This window comes from Ascidia mentula, chromosome 1, assembly GCF_947561715.1.
Source record: "Ascidia mentula chromosome 1, kaAscMent1.1, whole genome shotgun sequence".
Taxonomy (NCBI): Eukaryota; Metazoa; Chordata; class Ascidiacea; order Phlebobranchia; family Ascidiidae; genus Ascidia; species Ascidia mentula.
Window position 1 is genome coordinate 19,425,966 of NC_138566.1, and position 26,004 is coordinate 19,451,969.

Here is a 26,004-nt window from a genome sequence, read left to right on the forward strand (position 1 = left end):
ATTTGTCGTTTTGTAAAGACTTTACTAGCATGTCTCACTGGTCTGCGATCCAGAGGTTTTGGACACTCATTTTGTGTTTGTAACACAGCCTTATATATGTTGCAATGTTTCCTTGAAACATACATATAGTTTATGCTATTACTATTTTGTTTTCTAGTGTGTGATATAATAAGATCATTCATGAGAAGGATTTTATCTGTTTAACAAATCTTGTTGGCTTGTAAATCTCATGTAGAAACTTATGTGTGGGGCATTCAAAAACAAGAAATATGACAGAAACAAAATCAACCACAGTTGCCCTTGGAGTAATTCTCAGAATACCTGGTGTTTTGATGATTGAGATGTTGTATATGGAAGCAATTTCACTGAAAAGCATTTCACCATTTTCAAATGGCTTTAATGAAGCTGAATCTGTGCTAAATATTGACATACTTCTTTACCTGATTGCGTGGTCATTAGTTCTGCTTCCACTTCCAGTTTTATTGAAGATATATCTACATGTGATAGCTGGCATGTGCGTAGCTGCAAGCCACTATGTGTTGTATTCATTGCTTGTCAGAAAAGAGATACTCAGCAGTAATGCAATTTTTAATGCATATCTGGAAGTGAACGATACAGAAAACGAACCATGGACTGAAGTTACATGCAAAGATAGTGCTTTGGATGGCTGTGTATTTATATTTTTGCTACAGACTGTTTTAGCTTTACTGTCTTGTTGGATCATAAAAAGCAAAGGAAGCAGTTTGTTTATGTATCTTTGGCCGTTGCTTCCATGGTTATCGGGTTGGCATCCAAGTACGACCTTGGTGAAGACCTTACAAATCTGCCACTTCTTTTCCGTTGCCACTGTGATATACTACTTGACCACCCAAGTAGAAAAGGTTGCTGTCAAAGTCAAACTCATGGTGCTGAAAGTGAAATTAATAATCAGCTTATTTGGTTGGCATGGCATAATCACATGGGCTCAGGAAGAATACAACATTCAGTATTTATTAGTGACGTGTTATGTGTTAAGATACACTGTGCAGCTGCTGTGGAATTTGCACAGAAGTGTTTCTATGGAAAGTCTACACCACACTTTGTTTGAAACACTTAACATGGAACCAATGGCAATATCCCATATAACGTCCTTAATTTTCATTCTCTTTTTTACTGGAGTACAATGTTTAACCACAACAATTAACTTATTCGGACTGACATGCATTGTAAAGGATGTGGTGCGACTGCAGTATTTTTTAATCAGGTACAACAATAAAATCTGAAACAAAGATTCAAGAGTGTTTGACCACTAACATTAACATTTCAGGTCGTGGCTGCACTGGTCAATCTCTGACCATCCACCGGACTCGGTCAGTGGCCCACTTACAGGTAAGCATTTTGGTGCCTAATGAGAAATCTGTTTACCTTTTTAACATTTAGGAGCCATTGATGGTGTTACACTTTTAATTATGACCCTCTACACGGATATCTTGAATTTTAATGACGAAGGGAGATTTGTTCTTTTGGTGTACATTTTATTTACAATCGCATCTTCCCAGGTAAGCACTAGGCAATTTGTTGGTGTGTGAGGTAAACTTGTTTAATGGGTGAACTGTCCATTTAGTTTCAGAGTATTTTCAGTATTGTTGATCCCATACTTATGACGCTAGCAACAGCTCATACTGGCTCAATATGGAAACATATACGAACAGTCCTTTTGGCCATCTTGCTGTTGTTTATATCTGGCCTACTTTCTTACATTTCACTTTTTACAATGAGGTGAAGTGAGCTTGGGTGATTTTTGTTCGATAATTTTTATGACACTATGTTCTTTTATACTATTACAGATCAACCTTTTGGATTTTCATTGTGGCTTACAATTACATCAACACATTTTCACTTATGCTGGGTTCGTTAGCAATTTATTTCATCCTGATGATTGATTATTTAACAATAAGGGGTTGGAACAGCTTGGATGATGTCATGTTTTATATTCGTGGTGCTTGCCGAGCTGTTGAATTTTGCGTCACACTGTGCATGTGTGGATATATAATGGTAACATTTTACACAGAGATGACAAGCTTTGCTGGTAAGATTCAATCATTCTGTTTTTTGAAATTCATAAAACAGGCATTTGACTTTTCAGGGATCATTATGCTGGCAGTCTACACTTACTATTGCATTGTACAAAGAGGAGGTAAGGGTTGGAAGATTTGGACAATGAGAAGACAAGCGTCCAACAAAGTGTGCTCTCTTCCACTGGCTTCTCAAGGAGAGTTGAATGAGCGAAAAGGTGACCTTTGTCCCATATGCTATCAGGTACACAAATGCTGTAGATTGCATGTTTCACCAACTAAATGGTCTGATATTGCTATTAAGACAATGGAGAAGGATGTGAGAGTGATGCACTGTGGTCATCTCTTTCATGAGAACTGCCTGAAAAAGTGGTTTTATATTCAAGACAAGTGTCCGATGTGCTATATGGAGTACAACGTCAACCTGAACTCTTCAAAATTGAAGGCTGGAAATGAAAGTGAACAAGTATCAGATAACAATGCAACGACACCAGAACAATCTGAGAGTGACCACACATAATGAATTGCTGTATTACTCAATCAGTTTAAAAAATAAATAAGTGCAAAATGTAACATCAATTTGACACATGACCTGATGTGGTTGCAATACGCTTGACAATAAAAATATTACAACTGTGATGCCTTTCATTAGGAATCATGTAGTACTGGTAGATGGGTTTAACAAAAGCAACCTAACATGTATAAAAACATCACGAAAATTGGCTAGGATTGTTTGGCATGGTCACACCATGGCGTTTTTTCTTTGTTGCACTTGAGCTCAACATTATAAATAGTCACTGGCGCTTCATCAATTGTAATTATGCTCTTTGACTCTAACGTGTATTGCACAGTATCTAATCCAGTTTCCACATCCCTTTTAAACTGCACCTATAAACACAACATAGTTTGTTGGGGATGATGTTCACAACTTCCAGTACAAAATTTACCTTTTTTTGTTCTCCATATCTGTTGTAATCCCTGGGCCTGCGCTCTTTGTTGTGAATGTGTTTGAAAGTCTTGTAGCCGGTTGTCAGACCAGTGGGGCGATATAGCTTTGAACAAATACATAAAAGTCAATACATGCATATAATGTAATCAGGCAACTGTAGCAAGCTAGTTACTGTAAGTTGGTTGTCTTTAAATCTTAAAAAAAGTTCATCATCTTCACGTCCCCAACCCCAAAAGATGTTTGACATCCCTTTGCACTACAAAACCAAAAAATGTAAATTATTACTAACAATGGTTATATCCCAGTTTACCATTTCGAAGTGTTCATTCCTCATCATTAGTACACCACCTATGTATGTCTTATAGTGATACATTGGATGGTACTCTGGTGATGCTAAATGGTACGGACCCTGGAAAATAATGTGACTTTCACAATTCGTTCTCATTAGAATAGTGTCAATATACTTTAGTTGGGTAATGATATAGAAGGTCGGGATTGTTTGGGAGCAAATCAACATCGTGCATCACCATATAATCACATTCATCTCTGGACATCAAAAAGCCGATGTTGATTAAGGAAGCACGGTTAAACCTGAATAAAGCAAATTAACATAAACTGATGAAAACACCAATCTACTTCAAACATCACCTGTGCATGTCAAGTTGGTTTACCACAACCAGCTTATGTGGAACTTTTTGTGCATTAAGAAACTTGTGAATCCATGGAATAAATACCATTAGTTCTTCAAATCGATCACGGAATGGCACAATAACTGCCAATTTGTGCGGGTGCCAAGAGTCCTGTTTCCCATCTACTTTTCTGTAACAAGTTTATCAAGTGGCATACGTGAATATATGCTCTCTAACAGTTAAACCAACCCTTTATCAGCTCCTTGTTTAATTACTTTGTTTTCCTCATGATGTCTTGTATTTTCAGTTTTTTTGCTGTCGTCACAGGTGAAAAGAATGTGCATCGCTGATATTCCAAAAACCGTGAAGCATAGTAACGCAAATTTTGTTGTAGAAATGCGCACCATATTTTGTCATCAATTTAGTTCAATAAAGTCATTTGCAACTTCCATGCACGTCGCTTCTACTGTACAGGTTCTCAGCCAACCGTGTCCCTCCTTGTGCACACATGGGCGTTACATGTGTCAACTCGCACACATTTGTTTGTTTTTTTTGCGTTTTCAGAAAATCTATCGCAGTTCTTGAGTTTTATTACGCGGAAAAATTTTAATTAGTAAACGATTAGCGCTTTCTTGTTAAATCATAATGATGGATGTCTTTGGGTTTCACTTTTTTCTAGGGAATGGAATTTACACCGAAATAAGATTTGTTTCCCAATTTATTTCAAATCTTGTTGATTTTTAAAATTGTTTACGTGCGATTGACGCTGATGGGAAGAAAGGAAATTTCCAATTCGTCACGGTTTCACCATTAGATAGCAGTGTTCAGCCTCCGTCCGCTTTGCAAGAGGTGAGTTGTGTAGTAGGTTATTTTTTTGTCGTTTCCTTTATTTAAACAAAACAAAGCCGTAAGCATTCATAGTTTTATTGTTTGTTCGCCGTTAACCTTTAGTATGACACCACGCAAAATGCAGTAAGCAGTAGTGCCCTGTGCTGTTAAGTACGGTTAGCATTCTCAGCTACTTTCCTAAGATTTAAAATAACCAACCGTATGAATGACTTCCTTTTTGCTTGGAGTTGTTAGCAAGTTGAGAGACCTATTCGTGAGAGATGATACGATGACTGGGAGTGAAACAAAAAATGATGGAAGGAAAATGAATTACCTCATAATAACTGCAAATGTAGGGACACTGTTCGAGGATGTAAGTTGATTTATTATTAAAGGTTGTTTTTATTGAATTTCTGCTCAAAAATTATATCAAGTCAAACTAAATTTGAACATTTTTTTCAAACTAAATTTTAATAAAATTTTAGGGATTACTTTTAAGCTTGTTGGGTATAAAGTATAGGTCCACATGCAGTTCAATACATTCAATAAGTAATTGTTTTCTAGTTTAGCTACAGAAGGCAGATCCACAAAATTCATGCAATCAAGCAAGTAGAATAAAACTTACAAGCGAATTTATTAATCATGTTTTTTTGTCACATCTCATCGCAATGTATTTAATTTTTGATAGGAATGTAAAACTTGCTGTTATCACTTCAATATTTCCTTACCTGTTCTATGTGCACTGGTACGTAGAAACGTAAAGTTTCTAAATTTATTACCAACTGCAAATAACAAGTTCAACTGCATTTGATAAAAGCTATTCTTCTTAGTTTTATGTTTAAATATTTAAAGTGTATGTATATGATTGAATTATTAGTGGTCTTTTTTATGGGCTTTCTTATTATCATATTGAAGTCATTGCAAATGCTTTGGAGACTGTGCAGTAGTTGTTATTGATATCCCACAGCCACAACACTACGTATGTGCCTTAAACAGGAAGTCCTAGTCACCTTGGTTTACTGACTTTGGGTGATAAATCTATCATTGACTAATCACTGAATGTGTGACTGTATTTATAGAATAAGTACCACTAAGTCATTTAAACTAATTGAGCAATAATACGTAGTCTTTAACCCCTAGTTGTTTGCCAGTGATTGTTTATCATTCATATGCCATATTTATAGAAAATTTTGCCTGTCATTTCCTTACAATACACTCCATTCAAATACAAACACTTGATTCTATTTGAATAAGACAGGAACTGAAGATGCCATTAGGCGAAATTAATATTCTTAAATAAAGATCTTATGCTGGTGTGATCGCCTGTTACTCCTTTCGGAGCCCTAGGAATATTACATTCCATGCATTCAGATTTTTTATATGTGCCTTTGTATAAATTTAAAAAATGTCTGTTTTGCAGCCAGAGGGCATTCAAAATGTTTGGATGGATGAAGTTTACAAAGTAAGTGTTTGCTTTATATTTTTGTGCTACACAGCATATATTGATAATTATACATTTCAAGGTTGTTAAAAAGCAACAGCCCAAAATTATTGCGATGCACTGTCAAGAAATTGGAGGAAAAGATTACAAATCCTCTATGGAACCTGTGAAAGAGTTTTTCGAGTTAGTCCCTATAGATTTTTACATTTGTACTTTTTTCAAAAAAAAGCTGCCAACCTCTCATGATGGTATACATGGAGTATATTTTCACAATAGTTCTATGTGTTTATTTGATCAAGCTGATTGCTATATTTGTCACTATGCAGCAAACTAATGAACTCCAATGAACTGAAGGAGTTTACTATCGTTCGTGGATATCTGGATGGTGACTTTGATCATGTTGATCAGTACACGGTTAGTTAAACAGCACATCCTAGTAATAATGATTAGTTGCAACTCGACCGTGAATGTATTCATATGTTGTAGGCCCTCGGAAATATTTACTTTGTCCACAATTCCATTGTTGGTGCAATGTTGTACAACTACACCAGTAAGTAAATTTTCAGTCTCTGTACACTTACTACAAAGGAAATGAAATACTTGTCTAAACTCTCAGCTAAAAAGTTTGAGGAGGTATCAGATAAGAAGGTGGTTTCAAAGGACATTCCCAAGCAGCCCTGTGTGAAAAAGGAGAAATTCGAACAGAGCTTCTTTCCTGATGTAAGCACCTGCCCTGCTAATTACAACACCTTCCATCATTGTGTGGTTTTTACATTTGTTTTCCTTGTGCAGTGCAAGTGGTCAAGGAAGGGATACTGCAGAGTGCGGTGGCGGATAAACGGCCAGTAAGTTGCGTTTCCTCTTTAGAATGCAGTCTTACCTAATTTAAAGTGTTGTTTTCACAGGATTGTGGAATTTGTTAACATCCACCTGTTTCATGACGACAATAATTTGATTTCCATTAGAAGCAGCCCTTCCCCTTACACCGCATATCGCAAGCGAGCCCTTAAGTTTGTACTAAAAAGGTTAGTGGGACAAGACTGTGTAAAAACAATATTCTTGCTTTTCTGCCGTTTCGGACAATTGACAACGCTGTTTTTTTACCCTGTAGGCTGCAAGAGGAAAGTCCTTGTAACGATGGTGTTTCGTTCGTATGCGGAGACTTCAATTTTCGTCTTGACGTCAAGTCGTTGGTGCAGGTCAGCATGTGTAATTGAAGTGTAGCCAAAGTGCCCGGAAACGTAAATAAACAAAACAAAGCGTTTCACAACAGCCTCAGAGTGGCCCGCTCTGGGCCAATGCTGGTGCGCTTAGATTAAGGGAACTAAATCACAGCACTTGCTTTATTACTGTTTGACTAAAAAAGATCCAAACCATTTTATTACTTTCATGTTGTAGTTAATGAGTGAACTAAAACCAGTCCCGATATCCTTTGGGAGTTGTCAGTATTGTAGGTTCACGATATAACATTTGTTTAATTCAATGCCATGGCTGGCTGTTTCCAGTCATGGACAGTTACGAGTGGCTTGCGCCAGGCCTTGCACTGATCCCGTTGGGAAACAGCGATCAATCACAGATCTTATTAAGTCTGATTTAAAGTTGTCTCTTCGTGGACGATGTATGTTGTTGGAAGCCTGTCCACTTACGCCCTGGACGGTCGCACGTTTAACATTGCATAAGTATACACCAGCACGTGAGAACGCAGATAAATATAGTCTCCAAATTACCGCGCTGTTGGGCACGCAACGAACCGACAAAAGCACCTCAAATGGGCTACATGTTGAATTTATATGCACGCTCGGTGGAGGAGTTGGTTCCGACGAGTCCATGTATATCTTTATGCCGTGCACCCTTGCGCCTTTCTACAAAGGAAACGCCAATCACGAAGTGTAGCGCCGTCAGTTTGCCAGCGTTGCGTCTAATGAATGACAAGATGGGCGCAAATGTCCCCGACATCCCGCCTGCATAAATAGCATTCACGGCGGCGACAGAATAAGTTTACAACTTACGCACACAGAGAACTTCACGCTTCCCAGCAATGAAAATTCCCTTGCGATGAGTTCGTGCCCGTATTCGGTTGCTTTAACAGCAAGTCGATATAGCGAGTATTTTAACAGTTGTCAATCGCGAATTATCGCGCAAGAAGATGTATTTTGATGGAAATTTTCAAAATTTGGGTCACGATTAAAACGAACTCCAATAACTTCACCTTCAAAACAACTGTGTGTATTTTAATAGAAACTCTGTCCGGAGTCGCAACAGCAAGTGGTCCGTGCAAACACCGACGAAGAGGAGGTGATCCGCGTAATCATCCGCCCCAATAGCGAATCGGACACCGAAGGCACCGCCGTAACCAATGGCAACGACGACCCGTCCGGCAACGACGTGTTGGTGAAAATCGAAAAGAAAGTCTTCGAAGTGGAACAGTCGCTCTTGAAACCTAATTCCGGTTATTCCCACGTGAGAATTGATTTTGTTGATAGTTTTTGGTTCGCCAAACACGCAACAGTAGCAGCGGTCTTAATTGCCGTGGGCTTCCCTAAAAAACTTTCCGAGCGCGGTTCCTTTGTTGTTGTTGTTAACCACGCTCAATTTGATCCAGTGTTATTTACGTTAACTACTGTTTTGTAAATGGGCCCCTTTGTTCCCAGTGAACTGTAACTCACATATGTGTTGATTTTCGCGCAGCTTCGCAGTTTCGATATGGAGCCTAACGACGTGAAGGGCAAACTGATGGAGTTCGAAGTCTCATTTCCTCCAACGTAAGTTAAACAATTCGTGGCTCCACTAAGCAAACAGAACACGAAACTGTGTTGTTAAAAATAACCGTGGGAAAATTGACGCGCTACGTGACTGCGCAATAACCTTGGAACATGTATTTGCGTTGGGGAGTTTGTCGACCAATGTTCAAGTCAAAGCAAACTTAGCCCCTGATAGAAACCACCTGTAATATGATTTCTATGGAAATGTGAAACAAACGCTTAAAGTTCGTATTTCCAAACTCCAGATTCTTACTTGCTGGTTTTCGCGTTGGTAACTCCGCTCAACGAACCGTAACGTATTGTTAAAATTAAGATACTGTCACGTGTAAAAGCGTAGCAACGCTAATGTCGTGTTTGCTATAAAAGGTATCCATTCTCCGAGGACACGAGCAACAGTAAAGGTTACATGGACACCCGCTGTCCGTCCTGGTGCGACCGAATTCTGCTCACAAGCGACTCGTGGGACTGGATCAACTCGCAGGTATAAATCCGGCCTGTTTCATCTATTTTAAGACGCATTTTATTGGCATATCCACTCAAGCGTATGATACTGGATAACGCCCTCAGCCAACTGATGAACCGGTTGGAATTTAGGGACTGACACGCCGGCGTTGTGCGGAGATTTGTGGTTTTATGCGATCGGCGTTGTGTATTTTTACGCAGAGGGTTCGTTGCGTGTCATGTTAAAGCTTTTAGTGTGAACGTAACTTGGCGGTTGAAATACCAGAACAACTTCGTGCAGGTTTTTTCTGTTCAAAACACTTCATCATAATTGTCCGTGAAACAAATTCAAAAAACTCCGTCTTTCGATAAACATGCCGCACACAATGTTGCCAATGCCAACACGCCAGCAACTTCCGCGCAATTGTGGCAAGGAAGCAGCAAGTACCAAAACCCACCACAGTCGACGCGATGTAGCAATTAAGGTGATCAAACGATCGATAAAGCGCTGGGAGCTCGCCATCTTGACTTGAAGAGCTTGTCAATTTATAGCACCACCCCCTTCGGTCGCTTTAGTTGCGAATCAACCCCAACTTACTCCCGTTGTTTGGGTATTAAGATGCCCTGGCCCTACAGCTTAGTTCAATCTGCGTTGCAACTGCTGGACTCGAACAAGGCAGAGCAACAGAGCTGGCACATTAAAAAAATACCACCCGGCTAGTACCAACTTCCGCAGTACCTCAGTGACGTTATTAGCGTCCACAATACGGCCGTTTTTACAAACAGCAGCCGTGCATGGGTTTATTTACATACGGGCTGCGTTTTTTCGACTACTTCCTATCGTTGATTACTGAATGGTGCTTGCACTGATTGCGGCGTGAGCGTGTGTATATTTACTGCGTTGCGATTGTGGCTGTTGTTTTGGTAACCACGCGTAAGGCACTGTAGTGAGTCAAGTATACCCCAGCCGCACTGTTGGTAATTTATACGTTTTTGTTCCAAGTGTTGTATATGCCAAGACTCCATGTCAAACAAAGTTAAAATTATTTTCTCTTATTTTCTCTATTTTACACAATTATTGTATAGTTATAACATGATTCCATATGTTCAGCTAGAGAGGACGGAATTAATATAACTGAATGTATTTGACTTTCGATCGATTTCAACCGAGTCCAATACAATTTTGGAGCTTCTGTTTAATTCCTTATCATTTCAGCACAAAATCCATATACACACCCCCATCCCGCGGGAGTTACATTGACATGCCTGACAAGGTCCGTAATCGCCCGAAGCAGTAACCGCACGTACGCATGATAGGCTCGAATGACCTCTATGCAACCTCCTAATTGCGGACCGAGCAATTGGGGATTGTGCATCGATATGCATTATATATTGGCCTGTGGTTGTCCGCCAATACTATCAATACTCCCCAGGCGTCCTTCGCACGACATCGAAATGCGCGTTTCATTATTTGTCTGCAGTCAGTCGTATTGCCATTTCGAACGGCCACAGAATGCAAGGACCCTTGACACCCATCAAAAGAAGTTACCCTTTTTTATTAAGGACATGTGCAGAATGCACACACACAGGGGTTGTTGATTTACTTTATTGTTACATATGAAACGACAGTCGGTAAAGAAACTTCGAAGCAGCGTTTATGTTTTGCTGTCGGTTGTGCAGATTCCACGCTACGGAAGCCAATATTAGAAGTAAACCAGATATATTTCTTTTTACTTTACACCACCGCTGTCTTGTTGTAGCCATGTTGCGGGCGTGTGTCATTTGCGTACATTTTTACCCACGCAGAACCGCTTACATGACGTAAAATCAAAGGGTAAGAGTCACCGCCCTGGCCACAACCAATAGAAGGTTAGAAGTTACCCAGTATTGGCTGAATTTGCATTCATTCCCATCTATGTTTCGTGACGTCTGCGGTAGACCTTGATTTTCTTTATGTCACAATGTCCTGTCCCCCTTTGCGTTGACGTCAGAACCCCAACACTGACAATAACAGAATGTAAATCATCGCCGCACTGCTGTCCGTTTGTCATTGTGTATTCATTTCCCATATGTGTGCCTTGCTTTCCAGGAAAACGGCGGTAACGTTGTATACGACACCATTGGCAGCGATGTTTGCATGGGAGACCACAAGCCGGTGTACCTTGCTTTCACCGCCGAACCCAACACGACGGACAAGGTCGAAGGGTCTCACACGTCCAAATCACCAAGTCCAACTCAGGAAGCTTCCTGAACTCCGAGCGGTGCCCACCGATGGTCACACAACGTCAGATTTAACGGCTCGTTTTCTGTTTTATAGGTTGACCTCTGTTTTCGATTCGGTTAAGTTGTACGACAGTTTATCCATATGCTTACACATTGAAATCAGTATTTAGTTTTTAAAGTAAGACCTCTTCATGCCTTGAAACTGTTTTGTGGTTGTGGTAAATACCCCAGATCATGCCAAGTTTTAGCCCGAATTGTACAAAAGCGATCCCGTTGTGAGTTTTTTAAAATGCTCTTGTGAGGTGTCACTCGTTTAAACCATTTAAATCCTCGTGTAGATGGCAATGGTTACAGTCTTCCCTTACCTGCAAAACTGTTAGTTAAGCGCTTCATCTCCACCCGGCCGTTACTACGCGTTACCTCACTGTATCAGTTTTGCTACAAATCTTACAAGAAATCGCCTGAACCGGGCAATTGCAGTAAAACTGACCGCGGTTACTTCACAGCGAACGCATGTGTGCTCACGGTTGATACCTGTTCTGTACACCCGCTTGTTCAAAATGCACCAGTGCTTGCTCGTCGCGCGTTGAAATTCGGTACTGTTTGCCTCCGAACATTCCCGTTCTTCTGACGTCACTAACAAAAAGTTACCCTTCAGGTACTGGCCACGTTCTTGTCTATACGGGAGAACCGAATATTTGTTTTTGCTGATACTGTTACCATATGAGCGTATGCGCTATGCGATGGTCTGTAAATTTTAATTTTCCTGTCCAGCGCTGTGCATAAGTTTATACATTGTTTGCACTAAACGCACAAGGCGTGTTGTTGAAGCGTATAATTTTATGCCTTTAGGTTGAAAGCAACTTCACAACCGTGTCAGTATCTAAATCAGCCGCGTGCAATTTTCCCCCGCGTTTTGCTGAACAATGAGATTTTCGTCTCCTCTTTAAGGTGGTTTTATTTTTTAGAGAATGTGCAAAGCCACTAGCTTTATCAAAACTTTGCTGCGCTTTGCGAGCAATCACTAGCGATCAAATCCACGGTCGGCTCTCCTGGTTGTTCATGTTTTATCGTGCGTCCGTGTAGTTGTAACATGATTTTTACCGCTTTGGTCATTGCAGACAAAACCCTTTCCTGCACTTTATGTTCGCTCTGCTTCATTTCAGCGATAATACGGCAATAATAGTGTCACGAGTCTTGCCTGTTCACTGCACATATGTATTTTTGACGGTGGTCGTCGTTTGTTTTGCTGAAAATAATTCGGCGAACAATTTTTTCTCGCATTCGCACTGCTTGGCGGAAAGATGTTCTGTGATAGCGCTAAAGTTTTTTTTTCAAGAATGTAAATGCGTGGACATGAATTGCGTTAGGTCGTAGGGCAGCCGATAATATATCCACCGTCAAGATCTATGTGGTGGATATTTTGTGTGAAATGTATCGAACCATGATGTCGCACGAAAGCTAGTGTTTTCTGAAATCTTTGAATCTCGTTAGTATGCAGGAAATAGGAGCTAGTATGTAAATGTTGTGTATTAAATTTGCCCTTTTATTATTATCGGTTAAGCGTTCCTGGAATTTTACATCCGCATGACGGCGCTCGTGGTTCGTTAAATGTTCAACGATTTTTCCGCGGCGATGCATAAGTATGTTGTTACCAACAGTTTAGTGTGATTTCCAATCCTCTGACGTTTGTAGGTCGTCGAGATTTTTCCACAGAATGTTGGAGTTTTTACTCGAAACGTGATGTTCAACCATGTGATGATTTATGTATGTATGTGTAGCTTATACGCGCTTACCAGCATTTATAAAAAAAAAACACTTTATGCGCGTTTTACAAAACGTCTCGTCTTCCTTTTCAATGGAATAAATGTTTAGTCAGTTGTGGGAGTTTGTGTTTTTTTGATGTGTTGGTGCCAGCACTGTTACACAAGCGTGAAACTCTATCATGTTGTTGATTTTACATTTTAACAGTTCCAAGCTTACTTTAACCGTCAACTTTTAAAAAGCGATTATAGTACCTGTTGCTACCCAACAAATCACCTTTCTTAATGTGCTTTTGTTTGGTTCAATTGGTTGAGCGTAGCGGTGGAGGTTGTTTTGCGCGAAGCAGCTTGATTTGTGATCGTACCTCAAATTTAACAAACATACTCGAATACATGAAACATACTTTCGTTCGCTCTGCTTGCATTGAAATATCGGACAACGATAACATTGTAAGTCGGACGCAAGGGTATGAGGTATAATTGAAAAATGCCAATAAAATTTATCACTCCGGATTTGCGAAGACAAGCAAACCTATACAGTTGGAGAGTTGCCACACACAGCTAACAAACTTATTCATTCCTGTCAAGAAATACACGCGTGCTTATCTATTGTTGAACTTTTATTAACGCTTGTCGTGACGCAATTGTATGCGATCACGCCTAAATGTGTAACGTGTGCTGTTCCATTATGGCGAAGCAACAAACTTGCATGCTGGGAAAGGACACACCACCGACGTATCCTGCATCCGATTGGGCCTTTTATGAAACCACGACACAGAAGACGATGATTCACCGTGATTCACAAGCTGCAAGCCCAGCACACCGTCTCATGACAGCACAGACTCGCTTACAGCATGCATAACCGCAGTAGGGATCAAAATTTCGTGATGTCAAATTTTAAGTGTCTGCTTGTGGTTTTCATAGTATTGTTTGCGGCGAAAGTAAGGAGCGACAACCAATGGGGACCTTGGCAGTTGGTATCAAACAATGAAACGTACCAGCGATTCAGGGATTGTCGGCAGTTTCCTACGGATTGCGTTTCACAGGAGAAAACAAGCCCACAATGCCTCAGTTCGTGTACAGACGTGGCAGGAACCGCAGTGGACGCAAACCCAAGGTATGGGACATTGTTTAACGTGTACGATATGTACAAATGATTTGTTGGCCCGTGTGGAAATTTATGTTTCAATCAATAACATTATAGCTGTCTTACCGTAAATGTTTTGTTAACTTTGTGGCACCTTGTTGTTTAATTTTTATTGCAATTTTTCCTAATTTGTGGCAGTTTGTGCAAAATACCCGTAATCATGTATGATATCCATAATAATGAAGAGGCAACTTTGGAAATTATAAGGCTAAGGATTAATCTTATTTAAATGTTTTTGTGAACAAAATAGTGTTGTTTTACAATTGATTTTAAACAAGCAACATTTTCGGATGCTAAAAGGTTGTAGACACCTGTCAAACTAAACTAAATGCACTTCTTGCAGATTCGGTGACTGTCGCAGCCTTTGCTACAACGGCCTACATACGCGTGAGTTGGTCTGCAACCGAAACACGTCCTGTTCTCTAACGCAACTGAAATCGTGCGTAAATGAACATCACTGCATCAGAGGGAGCTGGGGCGAATGGAAAAGCTACGACGATCCCACCACCACGTGCAATGGCACCGAAAAAGAACTGGTGATCAGAAGGTGCGTTCAAACTCAGGACTTCTGCCCTGAAGAATTAAGTGGAGGGTCGCCTTATCAACTTGACTTCAGAAATTGTGGGTTGTCTACAATTTCCAACACACCAGCACCAGTGACATTTTCAACCACAACTTTGCGTTTTACTACTACAACTGTCAAGACCAACATTCCCGCCTCACAACAATGTACAGTGGCCGACTGTCGACAGTGGAAAAGCTGGAGCAGTTGGGGGACGTGTTCCCAAATCACCGGCAAGAGACAAAGATCTCGCGATTGTCAAACTCTGTCAACGACTTGCAACGGTCAAACTATAACCCAAGCGGTTAGCAGCGATCCTTGTTTTGTTCCTGAAGAGGATAACTCGGAAAAGATGCTTGTTTTGATTTTAGGTAGCAGCGCTGCAGGGGTCGTATTAATCGTCGTAGTGGCTTTTGTTGCTGTAAAGTGTTACCGAAATCAATCAGTGGTTGTAAACCAAACGGTGAACGCGGTTAACTACCAACCATCAGTAAGTAACCTTGATTCGAATGTGGTGCAGAGACCTGTCAGTCCTGGATACAAATACCCTTTCGACTCAATTCGATCCACGCGCATACTAATGGAAGGTGACAGCATTTATGCCACAGTCACGTAAGATCCTTCACGTCCACTTTTTTAAAGTTTTTCCCGAAAAAATTACTCTTTTGCAGGAGAAGAGAGATTCAACTGGTGTATATACCAATATATGCTGCTACAACGTGGTCAATTGTTATTTATTATGTGTCGACTCTGCGTTGTGCCGTTTAATAAAGTTGTACGAATATTTCGATGTTGTTGTTGTTGTTGTTGCTATCCATTGGACATGTGCCGTACCGAATCCGAATATTGACCGCGAATCCTACATTTATTGTGTTTAACCCCAATTTAAAACGCTTGGGATTGATGCATTCGCGAAAATGGGATACAAAAACCAACCAATAACGACGTTATAGAATTAAATCGCTGCAGTGTTGAAAATACAATCGGTGCGTGTGAATATTTACAACCAATATGTAAATTGGTGATAATCCGAATCTTTTCCGTGGTGATGGCACGTCGCACTTACGAATTCATTCTTTTTTATACTACCTTCCCGTGTTGTGTGTGCTTGGGTTGCTGAACGTTTTCCTCTGATGTTTGGCGACGCCTTATCGCCTGTCAATAAACATTAATGGGCTACTAACCGCTGTTGCATATGAAGAGCATAAATGGTTATGCAGCTTGCTTGCTTGTCTGTATCTTAATTGCATCTGTCAAGGTTTGACGAGCTGGTCGCGCGGCGGGACGTTTTATCCTTGCAATCTTCCGCAATCTCCCATTAAACAGCATAGAGCGTGCATACGAACCGTTGTGTTGTGACACCGTGGCTTTGTATCACAGATTTCCTAATGGAGTAGAACGTTTAGATTTTAACGCTAGAAATCGCCGTATCGTCGGTAAAGAGATTTGATTTCATGAACAATTCATTCATTTACGGCCTAAAAAACTCGCTTGGCATTTCATATTGCAGATAACAGTGTCCAGGTGGTTTCACAAGACACGCAAACTCAGTCAAGTTCTAGATTAACTCTCTAGTGCTACCTAGTGTATTGTCCTTACAGTGTTCGATATCCGCTTGCCAATCTGAAGTGTAATAAACTTGATTGACCACAGAATCAGACTATATTCGGCAGAGGCTTTTATAATTAAAAAGTAATGTGTACTTTGAACCAACGGAAAAACAAACCAGAATAAACTGTTCGGGAGCCACGTATAAAATCAGACAAACTTTCTATTCAATGTAATGTCTTGTTTGGAAAAATCTCCACAACGCGTGTATATTAAAAGGCTGCAGTAAACTGTTCGCTTCGCTTCGGGCGACGTTGATGCGTTTAACTGATGTGCACGAGTCATTCCCAGCCACTCCACAAGAAAGTCGAGAGTCGTCCGGGTTATCGTATGTCTGTAAACGCCGTAACCGCGAAACTGATGTATGAAGTCGATAACTCGTCACACGCTGTTGGGACACAGTGTACGTCACACGGCATAGTTTTTGGCTTAGCGAGGGTATGTGTGTATGCACAAAATCGCCTATTCTGTTAAATTTTAATGAGAAATAAATTTTGTGTTTTAAAGTGTCGAGTGTCGTTTTCGAGTAAAATGCAATTACAAGAATTTATACAAGGGTTCCTGGATGCTCGGAAAATAACGTATAAATATTTAACAGTGGGCCAAGCCTTAACAGCTCGATGAAATCTTTTCGATAAAGGACGAAAAATATATTTTTGAAAAATCCATCGATTGGCATTTTAGCTGCAAATTAAAGAATCGGCTCAAAATAAAAACAGGGTCTTGTCAGAGTGTTCTAGATTCCGGTACACGAAGCGTTTCCACACTTTGCCGCTAAATTAATATCAAAGTCCGTTGGCACCCGGTGAAACCGATGACATTGTTTGCACACAAGCCTCGCGAATGTCCAAAATAAATTATTGCCTTGCTCCAATCGTGCCTGTGACGTCACTGCGTGATTCACCGCGTCTTGCGTCAACGAGAAAACCCGGGTGATTGTTGGGATCTGACATCCGCCTCAACCTTTCGTTGCACTCCCTCCTGGAGATCATTTGTTGGTTAAATACTGAGGAACAATTTGTGAACTAAGTCATAAAACTGTCTCTGAAATTTATTGCCGCTTCCCGCGTGTGTCCGTGTGCGATGGCGAACTTTTTCGCGCCTTCCTGACCGGGGCGTGATTTCCCAACGCGCCGCGGGCCTCTTGATTATTTGTGCCTTTTTACTACGGCGCGTCATAATTCGTTTACTCTGCATAATTGATTCGCGCCGAGCACCAATAATGGAATCACGGTGCCTCGTTTTTTCCGCGATTGCTTCATTATTCATCATTATCCGGCGCGTATTCGCCCGTCTTACAAATTTATTTTTATTCGACTTTATAGCGCACCTCCCGCGGCGTTCGCGCGCCAATCCCTGGCCTATCGCTGTGGGAACGGTAAGCGAGCGTTGGGCACAACTAAAACCGTTTCAATCCAGGCTAAACCACAGCCCTGATCAATACCGTGTAACAGCATCATGAGTGCATTTTCGGTATCCATTACTTCAATTAAAACCGTGTACCGGAGCCCGCGGCTATCTATCACGTTAGATCTCGATATCGATTGCATTTAAGAAACAGCGAAACTTTAACAAGATTAAGCTCGGCGCGGCTGGGACACTGGGGGTGCCTGAACGTGAGATGCCGCCCCTTAAAAGGAAGTGCGTGCAATTAAAGGCCGCGACCTGAAATGCCAAAAACATCTCGGCTCGCGAGCATTAATTGTTGCAAGTGGAATCGACTGCGGATGTCGCGGCGCCGGATGCTGGCTTTTAGTGGGGCAAGCTGTTCCAATATTCCGTCTTCTCTCTCTTTTTGGCGTGTCGCAATGTATTGTGGGTTATAGTTTACACGATTCATGCACGTCGTGAACACATTGCGAAACGGGAGGAAAGTGATACACGATACGATACCAAAGCCACGATTAAATCGCATTGGACAACGACGACTGTTTACTCGATTTTTTCGAGAAAATAAATTATGCTCTTTCTGATTAGCAGTAACATTTCATCAAACCATAGATACAAAAAAAACACAAACGCACAAGAAAATGAAAAGTTCTGATGGTTTGACAGATATGGGATTTTTTTCTCCCTTTTTTGCGTATGAGATTTTTTTAACGAAACCACGACTTCAGCGGAGGTGGCGACCTAAAACTTTTGCATGATGGCGTCACCACCGATACCGTTCGATATCGCAGAGCTATAGCCCGGAAAAAGCGACTCAATTGTATGGCACACCGGCGACGACGACGCGGCAAAGGAGGAGTTCTCCTGCTGGCCGCCGAGCATCGCAGATCCGGAAACAGTGCCGTTTTTGTTGCTATTAGAAACCATGCCCACACTAAAGGGTGGGAGAGCGCTGGACGGCATTTCACCAGAGCACATCGCCGAAAACTGTGTAGAGTACATGTTGTTTGCCTGTACACCGCCCCCAGCCGACGGATGAGCGCTGAGGTCGTTCCGCAATTTGTAACCCCCGTACAGCAGCGACTTGAACTGTCGCTCACGGTCGGTTTCCTGGGCTTGTTCGTGGGCGACCTCGTGTGACGACGGACGGTCGGGGGGTAGAGGTTTGTTGTCGCTCTCCTCAGGATCGCTGTTGTCGCTCGCCTCATTTTCGCTATCCCGTTTCGAGTTGGTGTACGAACCGCCGCTGGATGAATGAGAGTCAGGGTAGTTGTCATTGGGGCTGAGGTTTCCACTGCCAGGGTCGTCATTTTTTAAAGAAGGCGAGCCTTGCGACTGGGCGCTGTCCATCTCCTTCATTTTCTGGGTCACTTCGCCGTCTTGTCGCTTCTTGGCCGTGGCCATTTCGGCCGCGTGACGTTTGCGCCATTTTGTTCGACGGTTTTGGAACCACACCTTAAGAACACATTTGGAGTGAGAAGAACATAAACCTGGTGGTCGATTCCTGTCTTGTTAACCAAAGATCAAAAATTACAACTCTTTAAACATGCATAATTTTTTTAGATTTTTGTTGTTAAAACAACTTGCTTTCTGTCCATAATGTCTAAATTCGTGCCGATGATTTATTAAGGTAAAATTTGTTTCACAAAATTGATAACTCTCGAGCATTCTTGTATTCATTGGATCACATCTGGACAAAAGGACAATAATATCTCCTACTGTTGCTTATGGGGGCACATTTTTAATGAAATATTTGTTTGTTTACGCTCAATAAATATATTATCGACCACAAAAGCAACATGTGTCTCTCGATGGGCGCGAAACGGCATCTTGACAGCAAGATATTTAACAACCCAATTATCGCGTGGCCATACGGTGTTCCGTCTATTGTCTTACCTCTCGCTAAAGTCTCACAAAGCCAAACATCGACCGACGTACAAAAGCCACCAAAGAACGCTCAGAACCCGACTCGCGGTCGGTCGCGGGCCAAAGAGTTCAACCGATTAATTTCTATTGTGATCAGCGAGTAGCAACATGTTGGACGGGTTGCGACGGGCGTGGACATCGGCTAATTAACATCTACAAGTATACGATCAATGCGTTCCCACCCTACTGGTGCAGGGATAACAAGTGGTAAATTATCGTCGTCCAGTTCGAGCTTTTCTCGGCTTTAAATTAATTCGTCGCGCCTGCTACGTTTCGAAGATGCAACGGTCAAAGCCAACGCGATCGTAATCCACAATGCTTGCGCGTTAATCCGGTGTAATTCGATTTCGGCTTTTCGTGTTTGGGCTCTTTGCCCATTTCTCATGTATTTCGAGGTCAAAAAATTGGAATAGAGTTGCATTGTTTGGTGATCCAGTGCACTTTAATAATAAAAAACGTTTTACGCGTCCAACTGACGCAAAACGAAGGGAAAATCCTTGCGCTGCAAAATAAAGCAAATATCTAAACGTTGTGGAACTTCTATTGCTTGACATCGATAGACTGAGAAAAATGCTTTCGTTATGTACAATATCAAAGCAAACCACATTTTCTTCCAAATCTGGAAATTTTACTCTAGCAAAAAAAGCGCAAATAACAGTGCCGGTACGCATAACACGAGTTTAGCGTTTGTCAAGTGTTGTTCCAGGCCTGACAAGGGCTAAACCTATTCAGGTAATTATCTTCTGACACGGCAAGTAATTGAGGAGAGGCCAAGGCCCCACGGGTCGCTCAATCAGATTGCTTGTGGGCCAACAGCCCCAAACAAGATTTGCAAATTGTTTTAAGCGATTCTTCACGGCGCGGGAATGGATGCGCGACGCCGCGGTCGTGAACGCCAAAGTTTCAGAATTAACTGCGGTTATTTGTCACGTCTATTGGCATTGTAATGGCGCCCGCGTTGGTCGACGTCCACCGATGCAAGGCTCCAATCACATCGTTCGATAATCCATTGCCCCAGAGTGCACTTAACTGGGAGTGAAGCAAAGTTCAAGGCCGCTTTCATTTCTGCTTAGACGGTTATTCGATTTGTTGAATGATAAACAGACAGTGATCCTGCAACTCACGCGTACGCGCAGCGGTATTTTATTTGGTTTATTAAAGTAACCTCCTAAACTTCCAGAACTATAGAATTGTAATCTCATTAATATTGATGACCTAAAATTGTTGCTTTACGAAGTGGGGACTTTTTCTTAAACATATACAAGATGCGTAATTGCATGACTCGCATCTTGTTAAACTGATCGAATAGACGGGGGTATTTTTTTTAAAGAAAAGCTGTCAAATTACAACACAAACGTTGGGACAAAAATAAGCACAACAACGCGTCTTGCAATGGTTTTGGGGGTCACAAGTGCAAATGTACTTCCATAGGATTGCCCTCAGTCAAAAGATTGCAAAAAATGCAAGGAAGTTTTTGCCTGTTGTTACTAATTAGCCACTACGATTCCATCGACAAAGAGACAAAACCGCCCTCACCTTTACTTGGGATTCCGTCATTGCAAGAGAATAAGCGAGACGAGCTCTTTCCGGCCCGGCGAGGTACTTGCTCTGTTCAAAGGTCTTTTCCAGGGCAAAGATCTGTTGTCCGCTGAAGGTGGGACGTGTGTGTTTTTTCCGACCGTACTTTTCCATAACGATGGTGGAGGGCGCACCTGTTACGCAAAGAGGAAAAAGAGGGTTGCAATGGTTTCGTGTTCGGGCCATCCATTATTAATGCGCGATTAAATTGTCGCTAATAGAATCAGAAAAAATCGAATGTGCATATAATAAATCGTGGGTAAAAACAACACACCGCGCTCTCGCGTCTGTGGGTCTCCAAGTGGCGAGAAAACGTCTGTGTGCCACGCAGTCGCAAGTAATCTATCTAATGCCTAAACGAATTGCGTTACGTCTTTAGCCCACTAACAGGCCAAAAAAAGGGCGTTATGAAACCTGGCAATCAATACTTATTAAACAAAATGACACTAATACGGGCAAAAATTAATTCCTACAGAAACTCGGTTTCGTGTAGGCAATCGACTTCAATAAATCAAAAAAAAAAAGTTCCGCCATTTTGTCAACGTGATTTCGTAGAAACTCGACAACAACGATTTCAACGGCAGACAGAGGGACCAAATTTACCTTGCATATTCATCTTCTCCCTCCAGTCTTCAGAAATCACTCCTGGCCAGTAAATCGGAGGTCTTCCCGGAAGCTCGGCGAGAGGTTTGGGGTAGCGACCGTTTGGCCCGCTTTGCATGCAGTTGGTAATGCCCCCGTACATCGCAACTGCCTGGGCCATAGCCACGTTTTGTCCCATGGTCGCTGTGAACGTACTTGCACCAGGGTTACGGCCGCCCACTCTGCCCAACTCACCGTCACAAGTTAAGGAACCCGAGGGCGCCGGTCTTGCGAGAATGTGGTCAATGCCGAAAGGTGTACCACCGGCCAAAGAGGACGGCATGGAGCGTGGTGGCGCCGCAGCGGTGCCGTTGTGAAAGGCCGCGTAGGGGTAGAAAGGCATGGCACAGTTGGCCTTTTTGCCCCCCTCCATCATGCCGGCCGAGGCGGCGACGTGTAGGGCCACCGCGGCGGTGTTGCCGCCGAACATGAATGCACCAGAGTCGGCCATGTCAGTCAATAGCTATCAATCAAAAATATGAGGCTGCAAGACAACAAAGAGAGGCGGCGATTAATAACTTGCTTGTAAGAATCAAGAATTTTTCCCCGGGGGACCTTCTGTCAGGTCCCGTGCCCAGGCGATACACGCTGGCAATCAACTTCAACGCCAAAAACGTGGCCTTGTGTATACGGTCGTACCGGTTCATTCCCTGCTTTTAAAGGTCGTTAGGGAACCGAGTCCGACTTCAAAAGGTGTTATTGCCTGTGGTTCATAACATAGCATTCCTTTCTCGGCGAATGCCATGTTACGTTACCAAGGATACATCAGTCGCCGTTTTTGACGTCCACAACCCTTAACTGTCTCTGCAATTTGCCGTTAACCAACAACTTTCGGTCTGCATAGTTTTTACAACAAAGGCCGTGTTTTTTGAATGAAAACTTGACTAAAAACCATATAAATTTAACCAAGCAACATAACGAAATAAATAAATACCACAATACCACCAAAGAACGAATAATCAAATTATTTGTTTTAGCATATGTGATTGTTTCTCACTACTTTAACAACAAACAAGTTTCCGACAAAACAATATTAACACCTTGCCAAAAAGGTTTGCATTGTGTATCTCAGGACAAAAATTGTTTTCATGTTGCAATTACGCAATTAAACAAATATTTACATCACTTTCAATCCTTGTATATACTAAAAGACAACGTACTCCTGATTTTTAATTTCTTTAAACGCCACTCTATCTTCGCAACAACTTGTTTCTGCCTGATACCGACATCGCACATGAAAACCTTTCTTTAAAAACTTTTCAGAAAAAGTAAAACCAGGATCCAGCGCCGCGCCTAATTTGTTTTTATTGACTCGCATCTCTTGCTTTGGTGCACGATATCGCTAAATGCCTTTGTCGCGACGCTTATTCAAAGCCGGTTGCGCAACGTTTTTTCTCGGTCTTCTTCTTCTCTCTCCCTTGTGGTAATGTTAGGGGGCGAAGATACGACTCCAGACAAGTGCTCTGTGCCTGGAGTGAGCCACGGATATTGACCAGTCAAGAAGGTTACTGTATCGACTCCTCTCGCATATACTTCGGGTCAAGTTCAATGGTTTCACCCTGTTCGATCTGACAATACTTGGACGAACTGCCCTTTCTAACAATGATTTCAGCACAAAAAAGTCCTGAAAAATTGTGCTGTAGATTTGCGTGCATGTTGTCATTTAAAGACAAAACGCGATTCATGGTGTTCATGAAAATACACAGATGAGAACATATCGATATGCAACTTGTACCACGTTGATTTTGAAAATGTTTTTTACGTAAAGGGGTAGGAAACGTGTACTGCGTGCTTGCTAGAAGCTGTACAAGTCGCTATTGTTTTGCGCCAATGTTTGTTCTCGTTATTAAAGAGACCGATATGTTAATTATTGCCTCGTGACAAATGAAACAGCAATATTTACCTCGCGAAACAAGCATCCGCACTACGCCGAGCATCGAAATTTATTGCCGCAATTAATTAATTCGATATCTTGGAGGGGCGCGTCAATAAGCACACAAAGCGTAAGAATTTCATATGACCCAGCATGCCACTATAATCGACATCTGGCGCACTTTTTCTGGTGCAATTTCGGGATTCCATGCGTTTGGTAGCAAGCGAAGTTGTTTAACTATCTCAGGCCTTGCATCGCTTCGAAGACAAGTTATTACAATCACGGTCAAAACAGACGGGACGGACTTTCGAATGCACTCGACGCCGCGGCAGTCGCAAGAACCCACTGGTCGCAGATCCCTGCTGCTTGTAGACACAGGCAGTTTTTCACGCAAAGCAAACGCCATTATTCATCCATAAAGTGACACGGTCGGCGCGCGGTCGGTTGCGACAAACAGTAGCAAGCGCGAGCTCTTTTCCAAACAATGTGCCGCGTGTTAAGCTCTTTTTATTCCATCGGCCGATTAATTTATTGCCCAGCGCATTTGTTGAGGTGATGCCAAACATCACATTGACCAGCAGGCAAGCACCTGTTGGAGAAAACAAGTCTTATCAAAAACTCAAATGTGTTTTCTCAACTTATCGGCCTGTCGTGAGTGCCAACACCAATAGGTCTTTGCGGCAGCAAACCTCTTTTGTGGGCTACATAAATATTGTTCTACATCGTGTGCGACATTTTTAAATCAAAAGCAAATTTCAGCAGCAGATTAATGCCGCCGAAGTGCCTATAATTCATTTTCCGGTGGCACGACCTGTTGCTGACATGTCTATAAACAAACACATAATTCGCGGAATGTTCAATAAAACTAACTGCTAGTTTTTGAACGCACCAAAAATGCACATACGACTATGTAAAACTACTTCTTTTAAACTGATGATAGACAATTTCTGACCTGTGTTTGTATACATTGATTATGCGCAATAAATTGTCCTTTTTATGACACCGTAAGGCCCTTTCAAAGATTAATTTTCACCCATAGTATAAATAAATGGAATTGGAATAACATAATACTGAAGTAGGAAATCCGCCAACGCGCACCCGTCCTGACAAAACGCTGTGCTGAACAGCCAAAGCTAAAATCTGATCAAGCCAGTAAACTTGCGAAGAAGCCCTTTGGCGAAGACCTCCGTAATTACCAATCTCCCTATCTCTAGCCTTATCGGCAACATTTCAGATCGCGATGACAGTCATTTGCAATGTCGCATGATGCGCTTGTGGGGAGATGGCGACTTCCGTTTCTCCTGGCTCCACTCCTGATCAACGATAGTATTAACTGCGTGCGTTGCGCGTTTACACGAGTCTTAGCAGAGCACCGATGCATGGGCGTACACAGGAAGGTACCTATTGAATGATTGCAATATAATAAACACTTGAATGGTTTGCGTGCAAGGCGGTTGTAACAGCAATTGCTGGTCTCGAACATCGGAAACAATTATTACGTGTAGCAAACACTTCACCTTTCACAAGTTGGTGTGGCGATCAAACACGAACTGAGCGGCGTTAATTGCCCTTGAGGCTCAGAACATACAATGCACTGTGCATTAATAGCGGTGCGCTTTTATGATGAGCGCATAGGTCGACTTCAAGAGGGGCGCGAGCCGCATTAACCTGTTTGTTTCTGTCGCTGCATCAATAAATGGCGAGATATTTCCAGACGTGAAGTGGTATGAGCCAACAAACGGCCCAGCACCTCGCCCTTTTGCCCGGAAAGTAGGTTTATACATCACATGGCGGCTGCCCTCCTTGGCCACCTGCCAAAAAGCAATACGGTCGCTGTTTATCGTCCAAACGATAATATTATCAACGTCATTTGAATATTGTTAGTAAATGATCAAAATCTCTGCAAATTGAGCTGTACTGAGTAGGAGTGAAAGTGTGTTGAGACTTTTACAGTCGCGCGGACTTGCAAGACCTTTTTCTCCCCCTGTCTTATCACCGTTATCGGCAAATTAAACTCTTGTACCCAAACCAATAGATATATTCCTCAAAGGCACCGTGTCATCTCTCTGCCCCGACTTGCGCACTTTGCCTGGAATGAGAATTTGCCGTCTCCTAATTCTTATCAAGATGGCGATGATTAACTTCTCATCGGTGTATTAAACACTGGCAGTTATTGAATATATATTATT

The 26,004-nt window shown here is 41.9% G+C and overlaps 5 protein-coding genes across 7 annotated transcripts; 3 read left to right on the forward strand and 2 right to left on the reverse strand.

Moving 5' to 3' along the window:
- The first annotated feature begins 161 nt into the window (after positions 1 to 161).
- LOC145897828 (RING finger protein 145-like) lies at positions 162 to 2,587 on the forward strand. The gene is made up of 7 exons (XM_082986280.1): positions 162 to 1,243; positions 1,307 to 1,368; positions 1,420 to 1,538; positions 1,604 to 1,758; positions 1,827 to 2,068; positions 2,126 to 2,298; positions 2,359 to 2,587. Exons 1-7 carry the CDS (start codon positions 270 to 272, stop codon positions 2,572 to 2,574), a joined length of 1,941 nt encoding a protein of 646 aa, XP_082842406.1. The 5' UTR covers positions 162 to 269; the 3' UTR covers positions 2,575 to 2,587.
- Positions 2,570 to 4,153, reverse strand: LOC145897837 (beta-1,4-galactosyltransferase 7-like). Of its 2 annotated transcripts, none has more exons than XM_082986300.1 (7): positions 3,878 to 4,153; positions 3,652 to 3,803; positions 3,468 to 3,594; positions 3,314 to 3,412; positions 3,176 to 3,259; positions 3,002 to 3,106; positions 2,570 to 2,942 (listed from the first exon to the last, which is right to left on the reverse strand). In XM_082986300.1, the coding sequence occupies exons 1-7, from the start codon at positions 4,037 to 4,039 to the stop codon at positions 2,778 to 2,780; spliced, it is 894 nt and encodes a 297-aa protein (XP_082842426.1). In that variant the 5' UTR covers positions 4,040 to 4,153; the 3' UTR covers positions 2,570 to 2,777. The 2 variants fall into 2 exon arrangements, with proteins under 2 accessions (XP_082842426.1, XP_082842417.1); XM_082986291.1 differs by having other exon boundaries at positions 3,652 to 3,822; positions 3,882 to 4,149.
- Positions 4,154 to 4,462: 309 nt separating this feature from the next.
- On the forward strand, positions 4,463 to 13,166 carry LOC145893969 (inositol polyphosphate-5-phosphatase A-like). Of its 2 annotated transcripts, XM_082982400.1 has the most exons (14): positions 4,463 to 4,481; positions 4,709 to 4,833; positions 5,881 to 5,922; positions 5,984 to 6,084; positions 6,228 to 6,315; positions 6,388 to 6,451; positions 6,518 to 6,621; positions 6,694 to 6,746; positions 6,807 to 6,926; positions 7,013 to 7,100; positions 8,140 to 8,361; positions 8,590 to 8,663; positions 9,030 to 9,144; positions 11,194 to 13,166. In XM_082982400.1, exons 2-14 carry the CDS (start codon positions 4,750 to 4,752, stop codon positions 11,353 to 11,355), a joined length of 1,317 nt encoding a protein of 438 aa, XP_082838526.1. In that variant the 5' UTR covers positions 4,463 to 4,481; positions 4,709 to 4,749; the 3' UTR covers positions 11,356 to 13,166. The 2 variants fall into 2 exon arrangements, with proteins under 2 accessions (XP_082838526.1, XP_082838518.1); XM_082982392.1 differs by lacking the exon at positions 4,463 to 4,481 and having other exon boundaries at positions 4,532 to 4,833.
- Positions 13,167 to 13,778: 612 nt separating this feature from the next.
- LOC145889125 (uncharacterized) lies at positions 13,779 to 15,415 on the forward strand. Its single transcript, XM_082980010.1, has 3 exons — positions 13,779 to 13,884; positions 14,015 to 14,207; positions 14,581 to 15,415. The coding sequence occupies exons 1-3, from the start codon at positions 13,779 to 13,781 to the stop codon at positions 15,413 to 15,415; spliced, it is 1,134 nt and encodes a 377-aa protein (XP_082836136.1).
- Positions 15,416 to 18,537: 3,122 nt separating this feature from the next.
- Positions 18,538 to 22,393, reverse strand: LOC145910660 (uncharacterized). Its single transcript, XM_082997851.1, has 3 exons — positions 21,904 to 22,393; positions 21,259 to 21,434; positions 18,538 to 19,251 (listed from the first exon to the last, which is right to left on the reverse strand). Exons 1-3 carry the CDS (start codon positions 22,391 to 22,393, stop codon positions 18,538 to 18,540), a joined length of 1,380 nt encoding a protein of 459 aa, XP_082853977.1.
- Positions 22,394 to 26,004: the final 3,611 nt, after the last annotated feature.

What these genes read in the sequence shown, in the direction of transcription:
- LOC145897828 (XM_082986280.1), top strand. Translation starts at nt 270, where the DNA reads ATGACAGAAACAAAATCAACCACAGTTGCCCTTGGAGTAATTCTCAGA. An exon ending in AGAGATGACAAGCTTTGCTG is followed by an intron (nt 2,069 to 2,125) that starts GTAAGATTCAAT and finishes TTGACTTTTCAG; the next exon opens with GGATCATTATGCTGGCAGTC. An exon ending in TTTGTCCCATATGCTATCAG is followed by an intron (nt 2,299 to 2,358) that starts GTACACAAATGC and finishes ATTGCTATTAAG; the next exon opens with ACAATGGAGAAGGATGTGAG.
- LOC145889125 (XM_082980010.1), top strand. Translation starts at nt 13,779, where the DNA reads ATGGCGAAGCAACAAACTTGCATGCTGGGAAAGGACACACCACCGACG. An exon ending in ACAGAAGACGATGATTCACC is followed by an intron (nt 13,885 to 14,014) that starts GTGATTCACAAG and finishes TGGTTTTCATAG; the next exon opens with TATTGTTTGCGGCGAAAGTA. An exon ending in GCAGTGGACGCAAACCCAAG is followed by an intron (nt 14,208 to 14,580) that starts GTATGGGACATT and finishes CACTTCTTGCAG; the next exon opens with ATTCGGTGACTGTCGCAGCC.
- LOC145897837 (XM_082986291.1), bottom strand. Translation starts at nt 4,039, where the DNA reads ATGGTGCGCATTTCTACAACAAAATTTGCGTTACTATGCTTCACGGTT. An exon ending in AAACAAGGAGCTGATAAAGG is followed by an intron (nt 3,823 to 3,881) that starts GTTGGTTTAACT and finishes AACTTGTTACAG; the next exon opens with AAAAGTAGATGGGAAACAGG. An exon ending in GGAATGAACACTTCGAAATG is followed by an intron (nt 3,260 to 3,313) that starts GTAAACTGGGAT and finishes TTGGTTTTGTAG; the next exon opens with TGCAAAGGGATGTCAAACAT.
- LOC145910660 (XM_082997851.1), bottom strand. Translation starts at nt 22,393, where the DNA reads ATGGCCGACTCTGGTGCATTCATGTTCGGCGGCAACACCGCCGCGGTG. An exon ending in GGAGAAGATGAATATGCAAG is followed by an intron (nt 21,435 to 21,903) that starts GTAAATTTGGTC and finishes TTTGCGTAACAG; the next exon opens with GTGCGCCCTCCACCATCGTT. An exon ending in TGACGGAATCCCAAGTAAAG is followed by an intron (nt 19,252 to 21,258) that starts GTGAGGGCGGTT and finishes TGTGTTCTTAAG; the next exon opens with GTGTGGTTCCAAAACCGTCG.
- LOC145893969 (XM_082982392.1), top strand. Translation starts at nt 4,687, where the DNA reads ATGACTTCCTTTTTGCTTGGAGTTGTTAGCAAGTTGAGAGACCTATTC. An exon ending in ATCATGTTGATCAGTACACG is followed by an intron (nt 6,316 to 6,387) that starts GTTAGTTAAACA and finishes CATATGTTGTAG; the next exon opens with GCCCTCGGAAATATTTACTT. An exon ending in CTTAAGTTTGTACTAAAAAG is followed by an intron (nt 6,927 to 7,012) that starts GTTAGTGGGACA and finishes TTTACCCTGTAG; the next exon opens with GCTGCAAGAGGAAAGTCCTT.